A 22,651-nucleotide genomic window follows, 5' to 3' on the forward strand; every position below is an offset into this window, starting at 1 on the left:
GTTTTTGGACCATGGGAGGAAGCCAGAGTACCTCAAGAAAACCGAAACGTATCTATTGTATATACGATGAAAATCCAGAGAAGTAATTAAACATGAATCAAGAATTTCAGCTCAAGACATTTGAATAGTTATTTCTCGTTTCTTTTAGTTTTGTTTCAGTTTGTCCGGAAAGTCCGAGTTGTATCTCAATAACATTTTCTTTTCAAACTCAGCATCGTTCATTTGAATATTTGAAACTATAACTTTCCTGTATTGAAATCAAATGAATTACCGAGTAAGTAAGACTTCAGTCTGCTCTCCTACTCTATACTGTCGTCAAGTCACCTATGACGACCTCTAGTGGTATGTTTTATTATTGCACCTCACTCACGGTGCACTGCGTTTTTGATCAGTCAACCTCACGATCTTTCTACGTTTTTCTTTTTATCCAAACTTTTTAATGGACAGACTAACTTACATGTTCTTTTCTATTTCTGGAAAATCTCGTTACGCTGCATCTGTGATGTTCTCTTTTATTTTTTCAAGCAGAAATCTCCACATACTGTACATTATCCATCCATGCAATGTATACTAAACATAGGTACACCTGGAAAAGGTATTTTATATCAGTAATTCAGTTTAGGAAGTGAAACTCATAGACTCATTACACACAGAGTGATATAATTCATGTTTTAGTTCCTTTTAATTTTGATGATCGTAGATGAAAGTTAATGGACATGATTAAATGTTTTTTTTTGTTTGTTTTTTTTTTCAGAAAATTTGAACATTGCATGTAACCAATATGCCACAGCTTTTTCTGTGTTAAGCCCCAGGTCCAGTGTCTAACCATGGGCTAAGGTGAAGGAGGACTGGGATGTTATTCAGATATCCAAAATCTTCTTTTCAGATGAAAGTGAATTTTATATTTCATTTGGAAATCAAGGTCCCAGAGTCTGCAGGAAGACTGTAGAGGCTGGTAATGGTCTGATACGTTTTAAAAAGTCAAAAGGTCAGCAAGTTTTCTAGCATCTTACAGTACCATACGTTTGCCTCTGCAGACAAGCTTCGTGAAAATACTGATTTAATTTTAACAGGACTAGAAAGCTGCCCACACTGTCCAAAGAGCCTAAAACCTGCTTTAAGGGCCACGATGGACCAGCAAACCTGCCTAACCTGTTGCCAAGATCAAGATGACTTCATATATGTGCTTACTTTTCAGTAGGCCAACATCTTGGTATTCAAAATCCTTTTGTAACGTTGATCAAAGTGGATTTTTTTTTTTTTAAAGAAATTAAATGTTGAGTTTTATTAGCTGGAAGACATAATAATGAAAATGACCAGAAATAAATGAGTGGAACATATGCCTCTGTGGGTAATAAATCTGTAATGTTCACTTGTTGAATCAAATTAGTTAGATCTGACATCTTTTTCTATGATATTGTAATTCATTTAGATGCAGCTGTGATGTTTGAAATAGACACACAACAGCTTCTACCTTGGTCATAGATATCAGTAATACTTCCCAGCGCTTACCAGGCAGAGCATAATGCCAAGAGGACGTGCCGGTGAATAAATGTCACCGAAATGTGCTATTCTACTCTTTGTTTCTTCATGAGAGTAGGTAGTAGGAATCTGCACGCAAATAAAAAAGAAAATTAAATAGTTTTTAACTTTAATAATCCCCACCACAAAAGGTATTTTCATCATGATGTACTGGAGATCAGTTGCTTGAACCACACACGTTTATTTGCAAATTGTTTCACTGTACACCTCCCATCTGTTGAGCTGAATTGCATTTACAGAAAACACACCACAGGGACTCCATTTACAGCTGTAGACACGCTTTCATCAACGCAGAAAACAAAAACAGGACGAGCAAAAAAAAAAAAAAAAATCCAAGTTGCTTTATTCGGGAAACTAATTTCCATAAAGAATTAAACAGAGGAAGCTACAGGTGTTGTCCTGAGAAGATAGTGTGCAAAACCATAACTAATACCTAAGAAAAACAAGCGATGAGGGGGTTATAGTGGGATATTTGGGCTTGCTGATTCTCTGGATTCACATTATGAATATCAGTTCACAGTTTTCAGTTACGGTGCTGAGAAAAAGTAATGACCTCCAGGTCCTGAAGCTAATAACTGAGCGTCCTTCGTTGGCACAACACTGCCATCAACTGTCCGAGATAACTCGCTGAGAGGCTTTTCGCCAGGATGTAGAATTTTCTTTGCAAAACTCTTTCGTTTCAGTCACATTGGTAGGTTTTGAGCAGGAACAAGCTGTCTAAAGCCAGGACTCTGACGAAGCAACTTTAAAATCGTTATGTGTTGTTTTTTTTTAAACCACTTAGAGGTGGACTTGCTGGTTCGTTTTTTCGGTCATTGTTTTCCGATGCAAGCTCGAACGCGAGGCCATGAACAGATGGCCGGCTGTTCTCCTTCAGGATTTTCTAATAGCTGATCAGAGTTTTATGGTTCTATGAATTACAGGGCGTAGTACAGGTTCTGTAGTGAGAAAACCGTCCCAGACCGTCACACTTCCATCGCCGTTTTATACTGATTTTCTTTCTGAAATTCTCTGCCAGTTTTATGCCAAATGGCATAATGGAATGTAGACACAGAATATATTTTGTTGAATGATATATTTAAGGTGTGACTGTGGCTCAATGGGTTAAGTAGTTGTCTTGCAATTGGAAGGTTGTGGGTTTAACTCCAGCTTCCCCCATCACATGTCAATGTGCAAGGCACTTTACCTCAAGTGGCCTATCGATCTGCATATTGGTGTATGAATGTGTGTGCATTAGTGAATGTGGCTATAGCGTGAGGTGCTTTGAGTGGTCAGTATGACAGGAAAGGCTACACAAGTCCGGTCCATTTACCATATTGTCAAAGGTCTAGGAAGAAAAAAAAATGTTTTTTGGCAAATGTAAGATGGGCCTTGTTGTTGTCTGAAATGTTTTTACCTTTGAACTCCCCCATGAAGGCAGCTGTCATGCAGCCTTGTTGTAATTATAGAATAATGAATATTGGCCTTAAATGAGCAGCGGAAGGCCTGCGTTGCTGTAACTGTTGTTCTAGGTTCTGATGTGACCTTGTGGGGGAAACTTCACATTGTCAGACAGTTTCTATTATTCAGGTCTAGTCAGACCTTGGTGTGGAACATGAAAGAGAACAAAAATTGTGGTTTAATACAGTAATTTCCTCATTTAACAAAAGTGATATTTTGACAAAGGGTTAGGTTGGGTTGGATCGCCTGTACGAATAAAATCTTGATTTAGGAACTAGTTTTGTAAGGGTGTCCTCGCATGATATCAAAATGTGTTGGGGGATCTGAAACATTTGGGTATGACAAAATAAGAAAAAATAAGAAGTTCGCAGGAGGGAAAATACTTTTTTCTCAGAACTGTATCGTGAGTCGGTGTAGGATGATAATCACAAAAATGATTGAACAAGCTACACCATTTGGCAAAACATTAGGAGCAAAAAAAGAAAAAAAAGCTTCTGACTTTTGTTCATGGTTTTTTTCAGAAGTAGGCTGGCTAAGCGTGTCTTCAGGAATATTGCGTGTTGGAAATTTTCTTCCACAGCAACGTCTTCAGGTTGTTAAGAACCAGCGAGTGGTGAACTTCCATCTGGCTCGCTAAGCCACTGAGTGTCACGCAGGTGCGTAGCTGCTTCTCCAGATCGCCCCGCAGGTCTGACGGGGCCCCGAACAGCAGGTAATCCTGCAGCAGCACGCACACCTTGGCGAGGTTAGGCTGCACCACCTCCGTGTTGCACTGCCTCACCAGTCGGTCGCACGTGGCCGTGCAGTCTCGGCCGTAGGTGCAGTCCGCGTTGCTCTCGCACCGCCGACCCTTCAGGAACGCCCGCACCATGGCCTCTGACGCCACGCTGCGCAGGTTGGCCATCTTGCAGTCGTACTTAGTGTTGTAGCCTACGTGGCGAGGGCTCGCGTCGCAGATGAGGAAGCTCCCGTAGGATCCGTGGAAGACCTCCTCCACGAACTCCAGCAGGCCGATGGTGATGCGGGCCCTGCGGGGCCAGGACGGCGCCAGCCAGTGGTTCAGACTGGAGGCGAGGGCCTCCGGGATGACCGCCTTAAGCTGGTGAGGCACCTCGAGCCCGTAAAGAGAGCCGTGGATGACGCGCTCTGTCACATACAAGTCTCCGCAAAAGCCTAGCAGCTTGGGCGTGTGCTCCTTCTCCTGCAGCGCCACCATCAGGAGGAACTCGTTGATGTGGAGCAAAGCCCAGATGGACTTGGCCTCTGCGAGAGACACCTTCCCATCCTGGTTGACGTCAGCCAGAGTGATGACTCTGTCCACCAAGGCGCTCAAAGATGGCTGCTCCCCGAGATTAGCCTTGAAAAAAGGAGATTAGATTATCTGGTTGATATATTGCAAATATATATATATATATATATATATATATATATATATATATATATATATATATATTCCTAATTTAAAATGCTTTATATACAGTGGTGTGAAAAAGTGTGCACCCCCTCACTGATTGATTATTAAATTCATGCAGAGACATAAGAAAAGACAACACTAGTAAAGGTTAAATGAAGGTTTTCATTATTAAGGGGGAAATAAATCCACACCTACGTGGCCCTTTGTGAAAAAGTGATTGCCACCCTGTTAAAATATGACTTAACTGTGATTTATCACACCTCAGTTCACCTCTTTGAACCACACCCAAGCTTAATTACTACCACGCCTGTTCTCAATCAAGAAATCGCTTAAAAAGGACCTGCTTGACAAAGTGAAGGACACCAAAAGATCTTTAAAACCTAAACATGCTGAGATCCAAAGAAATTCCGGAACAAATGAGAAAGAAAGTCATTGTGATCTATCAGTCTGGAAGGGGTTTCTAAAGCTCTGGGACTCCAGCGATCCGTGAGAGACATTATTCACAAATGGTGAAAACATAGAACAGTGGTGAACTTTCCCAGGAGTTGCTGACCGACAAAAATGACCCCAAAAGCAAAACAACGAATCATCCAAGAGGTCACAAAGACCCCAGAACAACATCCAAAGAACTGCAGCCCTCAGTTCCCTCAGTTAAGGTCAGATTTCATGCCTCCACCATCAGATAGAGGACCAGGGTAAAATGTCCTGCATGGTAGAGGTCCACAACTGAAACCACTGCATGGAAAAAATAACATAAAAGCTTGTCTCAATTCTTCCAGACCACATCTTGATGATCCTTAAGACTTTTGAGGAAATATTTTGTGGACTGATGAGACAAACGTAGAACTTTTCTGAAGATGTATGTCCCGTTACATATCATGTCCCGTTACTGTTAGTATTATCATACTAACAGTAAAGCATGGTGGTGGTAGTATGAAGATCTGGGGCTGTTTTGCTGCTGCAGAACCTGGAAGACTCTCTGCTGTCCACCAAAAAATCTTGAAGAAGGAAAGTCCGGCCATCTGTTTGTGACCTCCAGCTGAAACTAATTTGGGTTCTGCAGGAGGACAATGACCCGAAACACTCCAGCAAGTCCACCTCTGAATGGCTGAAGTAAAACAAATTACAGGCTTTGGACTGGCCTAGTCAAAGTCCCAACTAGAATCCCACTGAGATGCTGTGGCCTGACCTTAAAAAGGCTGTTCATGCTGGAAAGCCCTCCAGTGGTGCTGAATTACAACCATTCTGCAGAGGTGAGAGGGGCCAAAGTGGCTCCATAGGGCGGTGAAAGGCAAGGTAAATTTATTTGTATAAAATAAAAGAAAGTTGGGCTGAAATGTAGAAACAAAATAAAATATGGGATAATGGAAACAAAAAGTAATTATTAAAAACAGTTGTACTACAAACTTGAACTATTCAGTAAAACAGTTTAACTAGAACAGTCAAAGGTAATCCTAAACAAATGTGTTTTTAATCCACACTTTTACAGTTTTCTGGAAGTTTGTTCCAGATAAGTGGAGCATAGGAACTAAATGCTGCTTCTCCGTGTTTAGTTCTTGTTCTAGGTATGCAGAGCAGGCTGGAGCCAGAAGACCTGAGTGGTCTGGATGGTTGATACACTGATAACAAGTCTGTGATGTATTTAGGTGCTAAGCCACTCAGGGATTTATAGACTAACAGAAGTATTTTAAAGTCTATTCTCTGAGTTACAGGGAGCCAGTGTAAGGACTTTAGAACTGGGGTGATGTGCTCTACTTTCTTAGTCTTAGTGAGGACGCGGGCAGCAGCGTTCTGGATCAGCTGCTGCTGTCTGATCCACTTTTTAGGCAGACCTGTGAAAACACTGTTGCGGTGATCAGTTCTACTAAAAATAAACGCATGGATTAGTTTTTCCAGATCCTGCTGAGACATCAGTCCTTTAATCCTGGAAATGTTCTTCAAGTGACCTTGTAATTTAAGATGCTAATTGCAAGTTATCGCAAACACTTGATTGCATTTGCTGCTGCTAAGTGTGGTCCAATCAGTTATTGGTTATCACTTTTTCACACAGGTTCATGCAGATTTAGATTTTTCCCTTCAATAATAAAAAGCTTCCTTTAAAAACTGTATTTTGTGTTATTTTTGACTAATATTTATATTTGTTGGATGTTCTGAAACACTTAAACCAGCAACGTGTAGGTTTTGACCCAATTATTAGCTTAACTGGAACATATTAAATTATTTTTTACATCAATATACAGCACTTGGCACGTATTGATGCTCCGTGCAGGCTGCCCTTCTCAAAAACTCGCCTATGTAGCTTGAGAGGATTGGATCCATTGCTGAATGGGTCTCATGACCGAGAGAGCTACGTTACGGCAGTCTGCTGTAACAACAAAACAAAACCGATATGACACTTAAATGATCAGACATATTTTTGGATCTCTGATGTAGGATTTCATCTAGAGGGGTGAATGGGAGATTACAAGTAATTCCATGACTTCTCAATCTGCTTGTCCAAAGTTGTCTGCTATCAGATTCCAAAACATGGAGGGAGACTGTTTAATGTTGTGTAGTGTTGCCAGTGGTCTTCAAGGGCGCCCCCTAGTGGCTAAAAGTTACACGGTGCTGTTTTAAGCATGACAAACATGCAAAAATGTAAGAGGTTTGGAGTGGGGCTAACTCTTTTTCACACACCACTGTGTATGGTAAATGCTATGAGAACCTTAAGGAAACTGTGGAGCATCTCTTTAAATTCATCCATCGAGGTTCCACGTGTTGGCTTGTCAAATAAGCTCATTTCTGGTCTTGGCAAGGTGTCTGGGACTCCATCCGTGTTCCCTGGATCCTCAATGCCACATTTGATTACCACTGGCCTATCCTTCCAAAGTCCAATGTAGACCTGAAAGAGCAAAATCAAAACTCGTTAGAAATATGGAGAATACGTTACAAAAGTAGCTGATGTTTGTATAATGTGATAATATAATTTTACCAGGTGCAGCAACCTGTAAGTTCATTTGTATTTCTGAACTGCCTAAAAGTATTTTTAAAGATGAGTTTGTACAAAAACTCTGACGGAACCAAAGCACTGTAGTGGTACTGTATTTGTTCTAATATGTTCATTTTACAGACATTCAATTAAATTCAATTAATGTCATTGATATAGCATCAGTTCACACCACATGTCATCTCAAAGCATTTTATAAAGTCAAATTCACTCATATCATCCAGACAGATTGGTCAAAAAGTTCCTATCTAAGGAAACCCAGCAGATTGCATCAAGTCTTGATAAGCAGCATTCATTCCTCCTGAAAGAGCGTAGCGCCACAGTGGACAGTCGTCTGCATCGTGTCGTTGATTTTGCAGCAATCCATCATACTCAGCATGCATGCAGCGACAATGGAGAGGAAAACTCCCCTTTAACACGAAGACACCTTCAGCAGAACCAGGCTCAATGCAAACGGACATCTGCCAATTTAATACCATCCAGATTAATTAAGAATTTTATTTTTTTAAAGACTCTGGTCCAAAGAAGATAACTTTTGTCTTGTCAGAATACAAAACTAGAAAATGTTAAGTCATCTGGGTTTTGATGTCATCAAGACTTCCCTGTAGTCTAAGTAATTGATTGGATTTGTTAGGATTTACATTTAGATGAGTCTCATCAGCATAACAGTGGAAAATACTCCCATGCTGTCTGATAATTTTACTAATCACAAACATATATAGTAACGAGAATTATATAGATTAGACAAGGGGATCTCTGGGCAAAGAATTATACAGGAAAATATTGTATGCCTCTCTTTGGCTACCTTAGGCCCATCCTACCTGCTCTTCCACCATTGTGTGAAAGAATCTCTGATCTTATTTCTTTCTTATGAGAACTTCCTCTTCTTCTCATAAAGACTGTTTGCTTATTTAGAGTCTCATTTTCAAAGTATACAGTGAGAACAGTGGAGCTACAACGAACGGCTGAAACCAAAGCTAACTGAATACATAAACACTAGAAGTAGAACAAGCACGCACACTGGCGTTACATGAGCAGGTCACAATGACTGGCGTGTGGGACAACCAATATATAAGATGACCCCCCCCCCCCGGAACTCGAAGATGAAAGATCGTCCACCATACCTTTAAAATTTAGGAGCGGCTTAGTCAAAGCTCAGGCTTAATCCAATTAAGGCTTAATCCAATTAAGATATGTGGCATGACTTTAAACGGGCTATTTATGTTTGAAAAGAATCCAATGTGGCTGAATTAGAAAACGAGACAATACTACAATGAATTGCAGACCAAATCTCAAGATTCCAAATGCCTGATGGCAGTTGATGCAGCCATGGGTGGCACAACCTACTATGTTTATAGGGTGACTACTTTTGTCAACATGCAACCAGGTTGGTTTGGATAGCAATTTAACCTTTAGAAATAAAAACATTATTCAGAAACTTCCTTTTGTATTTATTCAGGTTATATTTGATTTTCAAATTTAGATGATCCGGAATAACTCCTAAAAAACAAAACATCTGTAAAGGAGGAAATTACTTTTTTACAACCACTGAAAGCACGTTTTGTATTTGAATTCTTTCTGTTAACATGATGTTCGACGTTTCCTAAAATATGTGCATGCATAAATTACATCATCCATCCGTTGTCAATACCCACTTGAGATTTTTCTTTTTTTTTAAGTTTAAGATTGCATACATACATTCTAAAGCACAAACCCAGCCTGTGTGCAATGTGTCCGTGTTTTACCTGATGGGTGGAGGAGGTGGACATGCAGCGGTGCAAGGTCAGAGTTTTCTGATCGCACAGAGCCTTACACGATGAGCCTGAAATGATGCCCCGTCTGTAGTGATCACACTGTGAAACCAACAACAACAACAAAAAAAGAACAATGCATACTGTCAAACTGCAGGAAACAGGAAGCGAACCCAAGTGGCTTGGGTGCATCAAGTATTTTGAGACGTCTATATTTACACCTGCAATGTCTGCTCAACCCAAGCTGAACCTCTGCAGGGATTGTTTGTTGGAAACAATTACATTGTGCCGCATCCTCTTTTTGACGCCCTCACTTCCTCTTAATGCCTATCTCACTTTGCCCTCATTCCCACAGGTCACTCCTTAGCGTCACCAAAACACATCAGTCTGAGAATGTGGACACTTTTAATATGGGTGCAAACCTTTACACCAGTTAACATAATAAACTGAAGAGTATTAATTGAGGCAAGATGGAGGTACAATGTGTGGGTTTAGGGACTAATGATTAAACTTTTGTTTTTAAGTCTTACTAAAGGACAGCTCTGCAAATCTTCGGAGTCTTCTGGAATGAGGGAAAAAGAAGCACAGATTTAATAAATGCTAAGCCTAATTACAGAAGGAATTTGTGGAAATCTTACAAACAAGCCTTACTGCCTACATAGGAATTAACAATGGGACTATCAGCTAAGCACATGAATTTGATTAACCAATCACTGATTACAAATTCTTGGGTGGTATCAGATGCTTTCTCAGGATTCTAGTGCTAAGGTCCTTGGCAGTGCAATTTAAAAAAGACTGAATGACTCATAATTATGCTGTTTGGGTCTGTAACGTAAAAGCAAAATAAAATAAAGTTGCATCTGTGATGTGATGAATGTGTAAATGCTTAGAGGTGTGAATACTTTTTCAAAGTACTATATTCTACAGCAACGACCATAGATTAAATAAATACACTGTCAATTCTTCTAACGATATCATATCATAATAAAATAAATACAGATGATGCCACAATTGAAAAATTCAAATGAAGTACAACCCGAGCTCTTTAAAACAGACAGAACGTGTAAAGCCCATGAATATAAGGGGGTGCGCTGTGTAAACGTGAGGCCATCTGTCTGAGACCTGAAGCTTAGGTTTATTGTAAGTTAGCTACAAAACTGGAGAATGAAGCTAAACACGGCTTTTATTTTTAGATTGTGTTGACTAAATTTTTACACAATTTCTAAAATGCATGTTTTGTGATGCATCTAAGGTTTGCTTTAAGTATATAGAATTTTCAAGAATCAGAATCAGAATCAGATATACTTTAATAATCCCAGAGGGAAATTGCTGTTTCAGTACCATCACCATTACCATCAAGTCTGCCTTCACACAGAGAAACCTGAATTAATGTTAGGATTTAATGTGACATTAAATACCTACAGAACTATTTGGAGAAGTTGCAATCATAATAATAAGAAATGTAATAAATGTGCAGCAATGTATTTTTTTCCCCAATAGATTTGACTCATAATCTATGGGAGTGCTGTCAGCACAGTCACTTTCAAACCATTTCATTTGCGGGAGGTTATGACCATTCCTCTCGAAGCCAGTTGGTGAGATCAGGCGCTGATGTTGGACAAGATAACACAACACAGTTGCTCGTTAATGTCTTTATGGACCTTGCTTTGCGCTGCGGTGCATGATCACATTTGAAAAGAAAGGGACTATCCAACTGTTTGCACAAAGTTGAGAGCATGAAGCATGCAAAGTTCACTCCCGCTGTAACCTATAATGGGGCCACGGCGAACTCTTAAAAAAAGCCTCAAACCATTATCTGCTCCGTAGCAAACTTTGAGCTTGACACAAAACAAGGAGGCAACTCCCGTTTGCCTCTCATTTGTGTAAGTCACTCAATGAATTGCCCCGATTTGTCACTGGAAACAATACGTTTCTGCTCTATCCCCTGGTGGAGTCCTTTACACCACAGGATCCGACGCAGCAGTGATGTAACGCTTGGATGCAAGCTGCTCTGGTATTAAAAACTCAATCCATAAAGCTCTCCACACACTGTTCTTGAAGGACACGGAAAGTTTGGAGGTCAGTAGCTACTGGCTCTGCAGGAAGCTGGCAATTTCTGCACACAATGCACCTCCGCTTTCACTGAGCCCACGCTGTGATTTTACGTGGCCTTACAATTCTTGGCTGATGCGCTGCTGCTCCTGGTCGCTTCCACTTTGTTATAAAATCAGTTGATTGTGGATTTTTTTTTTTTTTTTTTTTTTTACCGGGGAGGTTGTATGACCCGACTCGTTGCACAAGTGGAATCCTAACAAAGTAAAACGCTGGAGTGCCCTGAGGTCATGAAAGTGACCCACTCTTTCACAAATGTTTGTAGGAGTAGTCTGCATACCAAAGTGCTGGATTTTTTTTTATATATATACCTGCCTCCATGGAATGTGAGGATTTTGATGGATGAGCAAAATAGTGGGCATGCATGCATGCAGAAACGATGCGCCTAGAAAGCATTGACATCACCTCTTATTTCACAGAAAAAAAAAAACGTTGTTCAGGATGAAACCGGCCTGAACAACACTGGAAGGAAGCAATTAGCCGTTTACAGAGCTGTGTGTCGATGTGTTCACTCACTGCAGCTGCATCAAACAGTTGGAGTTCGGAAATAAATGAAAATGTTGTTTCTTGTAGTTGGTGGCAGACACCCTAAGCATTGAAGAAGTGGAGCTGGAAACGGCTTAGTTCTCAGCAAGGTTAAAAGTAAATTATACCATCCGTGCCTTTAAAGTACACCGATTAATAATTTATGGGGACTTTTGTGTCATAGAATATGTTGAAAGGGGGATGGGTGCAGCAGTGAGATGTTCAGCGGTGCATGGTACAGGTACGCCGTCATATTGATTCCTCTCTATCCACGTACACCACAATCCCCCCCCTTTTTTAACTTTTGAGTTGCTTTTTACGACCTTTCAGCCTTCTATATATTTTCCGACAGGTTCCATAGGTATTTGAGACTTCCATTTAACTGGGGAGCAACTTTTATTCTCACTAAATGAATTAACTGTTTGAAAACTGAATTTGGCATCGACTCGGTTTCTCTCTGAATTTAAAATTGTTCAATGATCAGAGACATTTAAGTAAACCAAAAAAAACAACAAAAAAAACTGTGAAATCTGTGAGGGTGCTTTTCCCCAGCTGTGTTAAAACTAAACCAACTTGCAGAAGGAGTGGGCGGAACACGTTCACTTATTCCGGTTGACCCTCGTACATTTTAAAGTCCTGAAACTTTATACAGAACGCTTATTTTTTTTTCCCTTTCTCCTCTTTGCACCCTCTTCAGTTTGCAGCATTCGGGCAAAGTTGGCTGGCTTTCAAATTCGTCCCCAACAGCCTGAAAAATGAGAGTCAGATGAGTATCGTAACCGTATGGATAAACGCCTCCCTTTGTTAGCTACACAAAAAGATCCGTTCACTCTTAATTCGCACGTATGTGACTAAGCTTATTCAGAGCAGCTGAGTGGTGTTATGGACAAATTTCCCATTTTTTTTTGGCTGACAACAGCTGCACAAGCAAGAGACATAATGTTTTTTTTGGGTTTTTTTTTACATTTTTTATACTAAGTTAACATTAAAAATACAGTTAGATTTTTTTTTTCATGTTTAATCCTGTATGAGTACTTACGATGACCATTTGGCACACGTGCCCGCGGCACAGCTCGGCGTATGAGGCATACTGCATGTAGACGATCCAGCTGACGATGAGGATGCCCAGCCAGGCAAGGAGGAGGTACTTCACCTTGATGGCCGGGAGTCGACTCTGTGGATTTGTGGGAGGAGGAGGAGGAGGAGGAGGTGGATGGGTGGGAGAAGACAAAAGGAGTCAGGTGCTTACTGCAAAGACACCATATTTGCCGCACAGGAACGGATTTTTACATTGCCTTTTGCAAAAGCGTTGTTATGCCTGCAACCTTGTTCACCACGTGTCATGTAAAACCAGGATATTATGTGACAAATCAACACAAAGGGGCACGTGACAGTGAAGTGGGGGGAAAAATGGTACATGTATTGTTTGCAAATAAAAAAAAAAATGGGGCGTGCAATTGTTGCTTTCCTCCTTGGCCCAATATTCTAAAATAACAAATTGCTGCAGTTAGGTCTGCAAATCGTTTGGTGTAAACCTTTAACCAGCTATTCGCATCAAGAGACAAACAGTTTTGCAAGTGGTGCTTTGTAAAATAGTTCAAGCTGAGTCACATCTGTGAACACTTTTCATGTCTTACCCATAATAGATTTAGGTTTGGACTTTGACTAGGCCACTCTAACAACAATCACATGAAGGCCAGGTTTGGGAAGTGGGGAGTGGTGGCCTAGTGGTTAGAGAAGTGGGCTTGCGCTCTGAGAAGGTTGCAAGTACCTGGTTTGATCCCCACAGCCTGCACTCTGGCTCCCTGAGCTAGACCCTTAACCCAAGATTGATTGGGGTTAAAATGCAGAAGGGAATTTCTCCATTGTGAGATCAATGATGTTCAGTTGTTATTATAACAGATTCTCCCACCTGAGCTGCAGATCTTTGCAGCTCCTCCAGAGTTCTCATGTCCACAGTTGTACTCATACTGATAGTGAATTGCACACACATGCAGACTGCTCAGGGATGTGGGGACTTCTAAAGGCCTTGGTTGCACTGGATTGTATTTAGATGAATTAAAACAAGGGGCTAAATACAAATGTCCACCTTTTTAGTCTGAAAGCCACGTAACATTTTAAAAGCACTACATTATGCAGGTCTATCACATAAAATCCCAAAGAAATATGTGGCTGAAACATGACAAAACGTGAACAGGTTGAAGAAGCAATAATATATCTCCTTACACAGACTGTATCTCTTCCTGCTTTTTTTTTTTTTTTTTTTTTTTTTTTTGCATCTAATAACTTGCAGGTAAGAAAACAGCTGCATAGAGTGCCTCTTGCGTGAAGGCGAATGGAAGTTATAGCATTTAGAATAGATGGTTAAAAAGGGGCCAAAAGTCACGTCGTGGCTTTATAGCCGTGACATTGAAACGAACATTTCCGACATTTTGTGGCGCGTGTGTCCGGGAAGCATCCACGCAGAATAATCCGACCCGCGCGGATGCGTGCGCTTGCTTGCCGCTGGTCCTGTGATGCTGTGGGTACCCACCTGCAGGCCCTTCGACAGCGGGCAGAACAGCATCAGATGGAGCAGCCTCCGCAGAGCCCTGGGCATCCTGAGCGGCAGAGAGTGAGGCGGCGGAGCGAGAAAGCGGAGATCCCGGCCGGATCACATCCTCACTGCGCCCTGCGCCATGCGCTCCTATTCAGAACGGACCTGACGCGGCTTTTGCTTGAGCTGCGCCTGCCGGTTCCAGGTTTCAGCCGAGAGATCCCTCGCTACAGGGGGTAGAACCCGAGATCCGGTACGCGTCCTTGGACTGAAGGCAATTCCGCCTCCATGCGGGCTTTTCAACGAAAATCACGGAGGAGTATCCGCTGGCACGCTCCAGGCTTCCAGGAAGCCCGTTTAATGTAAAGCCAGTCTCTTACCCTTACCCCATCAGAACGGTAACAATGATGCAGGCAGTGTGTCGGTCGATCAGCCTCCCAGCCCAGCTCTGCGCTCCCTTAAAGGGATGGGCGTCCACTGAGAGAGAGAGAGAGGTTCCTCTATTTAAACCTCTGCCGACATATAATGGAGACGCCTCCTTGGCCTTTAACAACCTGAAGCTTCGTCAGGAGTTTTTTTTTCTTCCTTTCTCTTCTTTACTTGAACTGATTTTTAAAGATAAAATGAAATAAATGAATACATACAAGTAACCTACAGTTACATCTCAGCAAACTAATAAAAACTTAATCCGATTCAGTAAAGTGAAACCCTTAGAGGCCTATTTTTTAATCACTTAAAAATCATTATGGCTTCCAGCTAATAAGCCAAAATCTGTTTCTCTGAAATATTAGATTACACAACACAAACAAATTGGTTTGTAGTAGAAAGCACATCGATGCACAGTATGCACTGTGCAGGTTGGGGGCTGCTTTTGCATTAACTATGGCAGGGGTCACCAACATGGTGCCTGCAAGCCTGTTCAAAAAACTAGCATACAACCCTCCAGTGACCTGCATTTAAAATGCTGTTATATTCAGTTTTTAATCATAAAAGTACTACAGTATACTTCCGCTTTTAATCATACTTTTATTTATAGATTTAAAAGTGACAAAAGCATTGAAAACAAATTTATATGCTGTTGTAGTTCAAAGGTCAGTACAGGTAGCCCTTCGTACCCATGAAGTAGCTCTAAGTTTCAAAAACGTTGGTGAACTACCGCATCGATGCAGCATTTTATGATGGAGACAATCAGCCTTTTGTTCTGCTCAGGTATTAAGGAAGCACAAGATTATCGCGGCCTTTGGATAATGCTCTGACTGCAGGTTCTCTGTGGGCTTTGGGTCAAGCCAGCTCACCGCCCAGTCAAGTACAGTAAAGCCACGCTCATTAAAGCAGGGATGGGTAGTGTTGTTTGGGCCGGTGCCAAGTGCTGCTGAAAAATGAAACTCGCACCTTCGTAAAACTCGTATTTACATAGCACCTACACATAAAAACAAGAATACAATTCAAATAAACGTAGCCGTCTAGTTGAAAGTCATCGCAACATACATTCCAATGAAATTGGTCTTCTGCATTTGATGTTCCTTTTTTAAGGAGCACCAGGGCTGTCGCTGAAGGGCGCCCAAAGAGTATTCTGTGGGATTCAAACTGCAGCACTTACAGCCTTTCCAGGACGCAAAGGGCCCTGGTCTGTGCACTAGGCCACCGCTGCCTTCTCTAAAATTAGCTGTAAGATGGTTACGCCTTGATTTCCCAATGAAATGCAGCCGACGGGCGGGACGTTCGTGTGTGACGACTGTTCAAGCAGTCGTCACACACCTGTCGGGGCTAAGGTTATTCCTGTTGGTTAGCTATACAAGTTCACACTTTTCCTTCCACACAACACAGCCAGATCCCTTAGCAATGGCCTGCTTGTGCTCCTTGTGGAGAGAGTCGTTGACCATCTACCAGACAACTGTCATGTCACCATGCTTGGGAATTTTGGTTTTTCATTATTACTATAGAATAATAATCTAAATAATGATAAAATAAAATTAAAAAAAAGTTTTTTTTTTCAATTGCATTACTGAAATAAACTTTTTCATATTCCAATTTGTTTTAGGCTTAAAAAAGCTTGTAATCAAATGTAAAAAAAATAATAATAATTTTTGAAAACAATAAATAATTCTATATAGAAAGAAACCATGATGAGTAAATATTATTTAAGCTTTTATTGATTTAAGCCTCTATTACAAGGCGTGCATTTCTGTGGTGGGTTATAATTTAACAGTCTCCTAAATTAACTTGTGTTGCATTTGCACATATGTGTGTGTAAACCTTTTGCTTCATACAGTTTAGAAAAAAATCAAACACGTAGACACTAATGTCTTACTGAATGTGTTAAGGCAGAACTTTATTTGCACTGATGACAGAGAAAAGCTACACAATGCCCTGTTACAAAGCTCTATTATATAAGTAGAACATTACAATCTGACAATAGACAAGGCAAATTTATTTGTATAGAATATTTCAGTACAAAGACAATGCAAAGTGCTTTACATGATTGAAATATAGGAGAATAAAACAGAATAAAAGCAAGTTGGAATAAAATGTAGAAACAAAATAAAACATGGAAAAACAGAAACTGAAAGAAAATATTAAAAACAGTTGGACTACAAAGTTGAACTAATTATATTTCAGTGAAACAGTTTAACTAGAACAGTCGAAGGCAATCCTAAACAAATGTGTTTTTAATCTTGATTTAAAAGAACTCAGGCTTTCAGCACTTTTACAGACAATAAGAGTTAAACCTAAATTATTCCGACCCCTGGACGATTTTGATTTTAAATCATTTGCATTTGTTTCTGATAAAAAATGAGAGCGGCATCTCCCAAAATATACTGAAAAATGTAAATGGAAGGCTTCAATTCATTCTTGTTTTACATTTTATTCAAAATATTATGCCAAATGTGCACATCCTTCTCAATAGCCCAAGGTCTAATCTTCATTGGCATCACAGCAATTCAACCTGTCCTAAAATTGCTGACCATCTTTTTGTATTTTTCCACTCATATTTCAAAGATTTTTTTGTTGGTGATTAGCACCAAGCCTCCAAGGTTGAAAGGCCTCCAAGCAATCACCCTAATCTTTAGCTGCTTCCGCTGATTCTCTACCAGATTAAAGCCAGCACTAAGGACGAGTCGCTCAAGAACGTTGCTATTACTTCCTGCCAGAAGAAACTCGTTTAAAAGTAATATTTTAAAAATACTAACATAAGTCTTCTAGGGCTGTAAATCATTTTGGGCTTAACTATATCTGCCACGGACTTAACTCAAAGGCATGGAGCTGGGTGTAGGCTGCAGGCAGGTTCCTCAGGAGGAGTAACATAGGATCTATTTAAACATCCACAGATTATTTTCTGGAAAGGGTTTAAAAAGCAAAACGTTTAGCTAACACCTGTGAAGGTTCCACCAACTTAAATATTATCATTCATGGAGCGACCTTAAAGGGGTAGCTCAGGTTTGTCACGTTCTGTTAGAGGTTATGAACATGCCTTGCCTGTAGTACATAACTCTTCCAGTGTTAAAGCTGATCTGCTTAAGCGCTAAAATCCCAAAGTTCCAAAACGGTCTTCTACTACGTTAAAACATATCCACTCTCAAATATATATGCACATTGTCTTTAAAGGTATAGAGCCACGTTGTATGCTTATACCAAAAAGACCAAAATCCAGTTGATTATGATCAAATAAAGCTATATCAGTATACTCAGTATCAGCACTTGCAATCAGCAAGTATCTGAACTAAAGTACTCGTGCTCGGTCTGAAAAAAAAAAAAATCAGTATCGGGATGCCCCTACTTTCTACTGAGATGAAATTCACAACGGATATTAGCAACACACAAAGTAATCCTCACATATGCAGAAATCAAAGCAAATTAGTCTATAAATTCGAGTCATGTGTAATAAAGTGGAAGGGTGGATGAGAAAAGGATGTACCAAAAGGCATTGAAAGCCAAGAAACCAGCCAAAGGCTTGTTAGTATTTAGAAAATATTCCAGCCATTATGTGCAAATAAATATCACAAGGTTTAATATTTACTGGTGGCCTCAATAGAAGTATTAGAAATACATTTACTGAGAAAATTGTTCCTGTGTCCATTTCTAATTTTATCTGCTGTAACCATACGGTTCTCTAGAAATAACCCTCTAGTGTAAATCTGACAGCTGTGTTCATGAAGTAGAATTCACATGAACCATTAGGATATTTCTGATATTGGATTGATTTCCCAGAACATACTGACCTAGGGCCCACTTGGACTAGCCGCTAGCGCTAAAGTAAATGGCTGTTTCATCAAAGAGACGATGACAAGGAAGTCATCATAAACAGATAAAACCGAAAGCGACTTGCTACGTGCTGAAGACAACTTGGGGATTTCACACGGCTCCTCTTATAATAAGGAAATGTGTCTTTAAACACACACATTTTTAAAGTGTCCACACTTAGGGGGAATTCCCCCATATTGTCACATTTATTTTCCATCTGAAGCTAACATTTGATGCTTGAACAAAAGAGAAATAAGTAAAGCTGCGTTCAGGTAGACGCGAGGTTTTATCCCCGTTATTTTTTCAATTCCTCAATATATTTAATATTCTTTAACCTCCGTTAACCAACCTTACCAATGGGGACAAAAAGCTCCGCTGCATTTTCATACGACTCCCAGTCAAACTGAAATGCGTTCGGAAGCACATCTGTGGACACAGAGTGAAAATAAAAAAAGTAAGATCTGGTGCTTTTCTGTTTCAACTATCATTTAGCAGCACACGTTTCACAGATGTTGCCTGTCTAAGTCAAGAGCCCGGGTGAAGTTCTCACCTGTCCTGCTCCTCCTCTGGCGTTGGAAGGCCCTTACCGGACGATCATCCCCTGCTTCTTCGTAACAACAGCCTTCAGGAGTGGAAAATAATCAACAGAATTCCATCACAAGTTTCAGAACAAGTTCATGCGTTTTGCTCCAAGTTAAGGAGACAACCATCACTAGACGACAAAGATTTTATTCAAAGTGTCTGGATTGAAGATATCTAGAGGTACATTACTGCCGTCTACATTCGGCTGTCGTTATCCGGCCCGGTTCCATACTTAAAGCCCACTGAACAGTGGGAATTAAGCTATCGTGAGCCGGTTTACTTTCTGCCCCCCTAATGCCCAGCAGAGCCACTTTAGGCCAAGCTGCGTCTCAAGGGTGCACTAGCAACTCCTGCGTCTCCAGAGGCGTAGATTTTATGCCCATCAGCTTATGGTGAGGTCAGTTACCGTTCAGCGAAGCGCAGTTACGTGACGTCGGCTTCTGTAGTTCCCACGAGGGTAAAGCTATGCATCTGCTTACCGCACATCTTCCTGCATGAAGAAAAGAAACGCAGCATGAGGCGACGTTCCCTCGTGTAAAAAAAAAAAAAAAATACTTGTCGTATACCTTGAACATTTTTATTACAACCACCGACCTAAATGTATTTTAGTAGAATATTAAGTGGTAGACCAATGCAATAATTATCAGTGCATAATTGTAAAGTTAAATAAATAAATGGTTCCATTTCCTCTGCCACCCTTGAAAAAAATAAAAATCCACGGTCCATCACTCTGAACACACCTTCCCTGAGGTAAAACATGGCGGTGGCAGCGTCATGCTGTGTGGATGCTCTTCTTTAGTGGGAACAGGGAAGCGGATCGGGTTAAAGGCAGGGCAGGAAGAAAACCCGTCAGAGGCAGCAAAATGAATAAATAAATAAATAAATAAAAGCTACGACTGGTAGCAGGTGACTTCCTGCTAGGAAAATTACCCTGATCATACAGCCACACATAAAAATCCCAATAAAATAAATGAAAGTTTATGGTTACAATGTGAAAATAATGTGAGAAAGTTAAAAAAAAGGTGTAACGTTTTTTTACGGGGTACTTTAAAGCAGGCATGTCCAAAGTGCGGCCCGCGGGCCATTTGTGGCGCCTGGACTCATTCTGGGTGGCCCCCAACAGCATTTCAAGAAAGATTTGGTCCAGATGGCTGATGCAGATGGAAGTTTTTTAGTTTTTAATTACGGCAAAATTATGACAGAAAAGTAAAAAGCCTACAATTGAAAATGTTAAGTTCAACACAAAGTATTCATCTTTCAATAAACACACTTTTGACATTCTCTTTAATTTCGTAGTAACATCTATTCAGTGACATTTAATTACTCAAATGCAAACTTTGGTGCATTAAATCTGCTTTGAATTCAATTATTAAAATTGGCTAATTACAGCAAATGTTTTCAAAGAACAATTGAGCCAAATATTGTTCTTATATGGCTAAACTAATAAGAGACAAATTAAATTATTCAAAATAATTTGCAAGCTGGACGAAAATCTTTTAATATGACAAATGAGCAAAACCCTTTTTTACCTTTTAAAATTATCATATTTTGTAGAGCAGGTAAAAACATTTACATAGTTTTTTTTGGGTTTTAAACATAATAATAATAATTGTGGGGTTTTTTTTGGCCCTCGAGTTCCTTTAACTGGACAATTTTGGCCCCTGTACTGAAAAGTTTGGACACCCCTGCTTTAAAGGAATTGTGTTAGGTGGGAAAATACAATCCCAACCTAACTGTCCTAAACTGTATCAATATTGCAAGCCAGCATGATGCGACCTTATTTAAAAAAAAATTAAAACGCTCCTTATATGTGGAAATACAGGCAAATAATAGTTTTTTTTAGGCAGCTAAAAGACTTAAATCTGTTAGATTTCAAACAGGACAAGCCATTCCCTCTGTTTTGCAAGCACTTACTGGAAGAGCAACGTTGCATAGTTCTCCGCCCCCACATGGATTTATTATTAGGCACGTTTGCAGCAGCCTCGTTAGGCCAGCAACCTATTGATTGCACAAACTGCAACTAGATTTTAGGATCAACCGGTGGGAAACGTAGGCATAAAAGGCAGAAATAATGTAACATTATGAAAATAATGTAGAAAAGTCCACCTTTGCGCAGAATAAACAACCTGTTGTTCACGTGCTTTAGCGACAGCCGTCCGACTTTTAAAGGGAAATAAAAACAAAAGATGCAGCAAACAGCCACAATAGACTTTATTACGTGGACAAACGTCGACTTTAACTATAATATCATTAATATAACGAGATTAAAGTGCAAAATATAAACCAGGCAAACTTGTTATATGTTTCGGGTTTAACTACGTATCCTCAACTATATCCCGTTTATAGGTGACGTGCTCACTGCGTTAAATGCAAAGCCGCGATCGTGAAAAAAAAAAAACCTCAAAGTGCACTTTATCTTTCAGCCACCTTGGTTGGATCGTACTCACCACGCCGTCATTTTCCCCCCTGGTGGCCACAGAAGTGACTACGGAAGCCGGAAGCAAGCGAACGTTCGCGACGACGTGCAAGACACGCCACCGACGTCACGACGCACGTCGGGTTAGTTTTTTCCCCTTATAAATAGCAGAAACCTGACGCGGAGCACTAAAATCGTTTTAAAAACGTTGGCGCAGACGTCCCACATGTTAATGCAACACAGCGTGCACATAACGTTCTGTACTTATGATGAAACGAGATTTAAGGAGCAAAACAACCCCCCCCCCCCCGAAAGAAAATGGTCGAGAACTGATGTGAAAATAAAATCAAGACACTAAAGTTTCACAAGCTAAAATAATGATTAAGTAATGATATACAATTTCTAACAGGGATTAACAACTTTTTGATCGAGCCCAAAAGCTTATTTCTAGAGCTGCTGGTAAAATATTACATAGCTTATTGTTTGGTTCTATTTAAATGAGGTAAACATATTTTGCATTACATATTTACACATTCAAAAAAAAAAGCTTCTAAACGTTTTGCCCTATTACTTTTAATATACATTGTGTAATAGTTTGCTTACCTTAGAAATATTTGGTTTGACCCGTAGCACTTATATTCTTTTATGCTGTCATTTAATTCAATTTACATGGCACCAATTCACAGCACGTCATCTCAAGGTACTTCATAAAAAATAGGTAAATTTTATCAAATCATGCAGACAGATTCCAAGTCAATTACACACATTCCAACTGATCCTAGTTATCGTCCAGTGCAGTTCATTATTCTAATTGGGTTGAAAGGTTTCCATCTAAGGAACTCTTGCAGATTGCATTGAGTCACCAATTTAAAAAAGATTTTTTTTTAATAGTCATGTTATCCATTCCCAAAGCCCTGTCAATGTGTTTTAGGTAACATGATCATTGTGTAGGAACACCAGCTTCTGTTTCAATCATGGATCTGTGGATTTGAGGTAACGTGCTTCTTTACTTTATCCTGCAACGCACCGGTACCTCTGGCAACAAAACGGATCCTAACCACACGGCTCCCGCCACCATGCCTGAACGATGACGTTGGCTTTTGAG

At 40.2% G+C, this 22,651-nt stretch overlaps 1 protein-coding gene and 1 long non-coding RNA gene across 2 annotated transcripts; both read right to left on the bottom strand.

The window, feature by feature from the left end:
* Nucleotides 1-1,699: 1,699 nt before the first annotated feature.
* Nucleotides 1,700-14,760, bottom strand: dipk1b (divergent protein kinase domain 1B). The gene is made up of 5 exons (XM_012866182.3): nt 14,304-14,760; nt 12,810-12,944; nt 9,128-9,235; nt 7,101-7,277; nt 1,700-4,339 (listed from the first exon to the last, which is right to left on the bottom strand). The coding sequence occupies exons 1-5, from the start codon at nt 14,367-14,369 to the stop codon at nt 3,527-3,529; spliced, it is 1,299 nt and encodes a 432-aa protein (XP_012721636.2). The 5' UTR covers nt 14,370-14,760; the 3' UTR covers nt 1,700-3,526.
* Nucleotides 14,761-16,912: 2,152 nt separating this feature from the next.
* LOC105928738 lies at nt 16,913-21,664 on the bottom strand. Its single transcript, XR_001166349.3, has 4 exons — nt 21,578-21,664; nt 19,537-19,620; nt 19,099-19,170; nt 16,913-18,974 (listed from the first exon to the last, which is right to left on the bottom strand). It is a non-coding gene; the product is annotated as an uncharacterized LOC105928738 (long non-coding RNA).
* Nucleotides 21,665-22,651: the final 987 nt, after the last annotated feature.

The sequence above is a fragment of the Fundulus heteroclitus genome, chromosome 8 (assembly GCF_011125445.2).
Source record: "Fundulus heteroclitus isolate FHET01 chromosome 8, MU-UCD_Fhet_4.1, whole genome shotgun sequence".
Taxonomy (NCBI): Eukaryota; Metazoa; Chordata; class Actinopteri; order Cyprinodontiformes; family Fundulidae; genus Fundulus; species Fundulus heteroclitus.

Coding starts and splice junctions, on each gene's coding strand:
- dipk1b (XM_012866182.3), bottom strand. CDS start 14,369: ATGCCCAGGGCTCTGCGGAGGCTGCTCCATCTGATGCTGTTCTGCCCG. Junction 7,278..9,127: donor CCACCTCCTCCACCCATCAG/GTAAAACACGGA, acceptor TTGCTCTTTCAG/GTCTACATTGGACTTTGGAA. Junction 4,340..7,100: donor TGCTCCACAGTTTCCTTAAG/GTTCTCATAGCA, acceptor CCTTTTTTCAAG/GCTAATCTCGGGGAGCAGCC.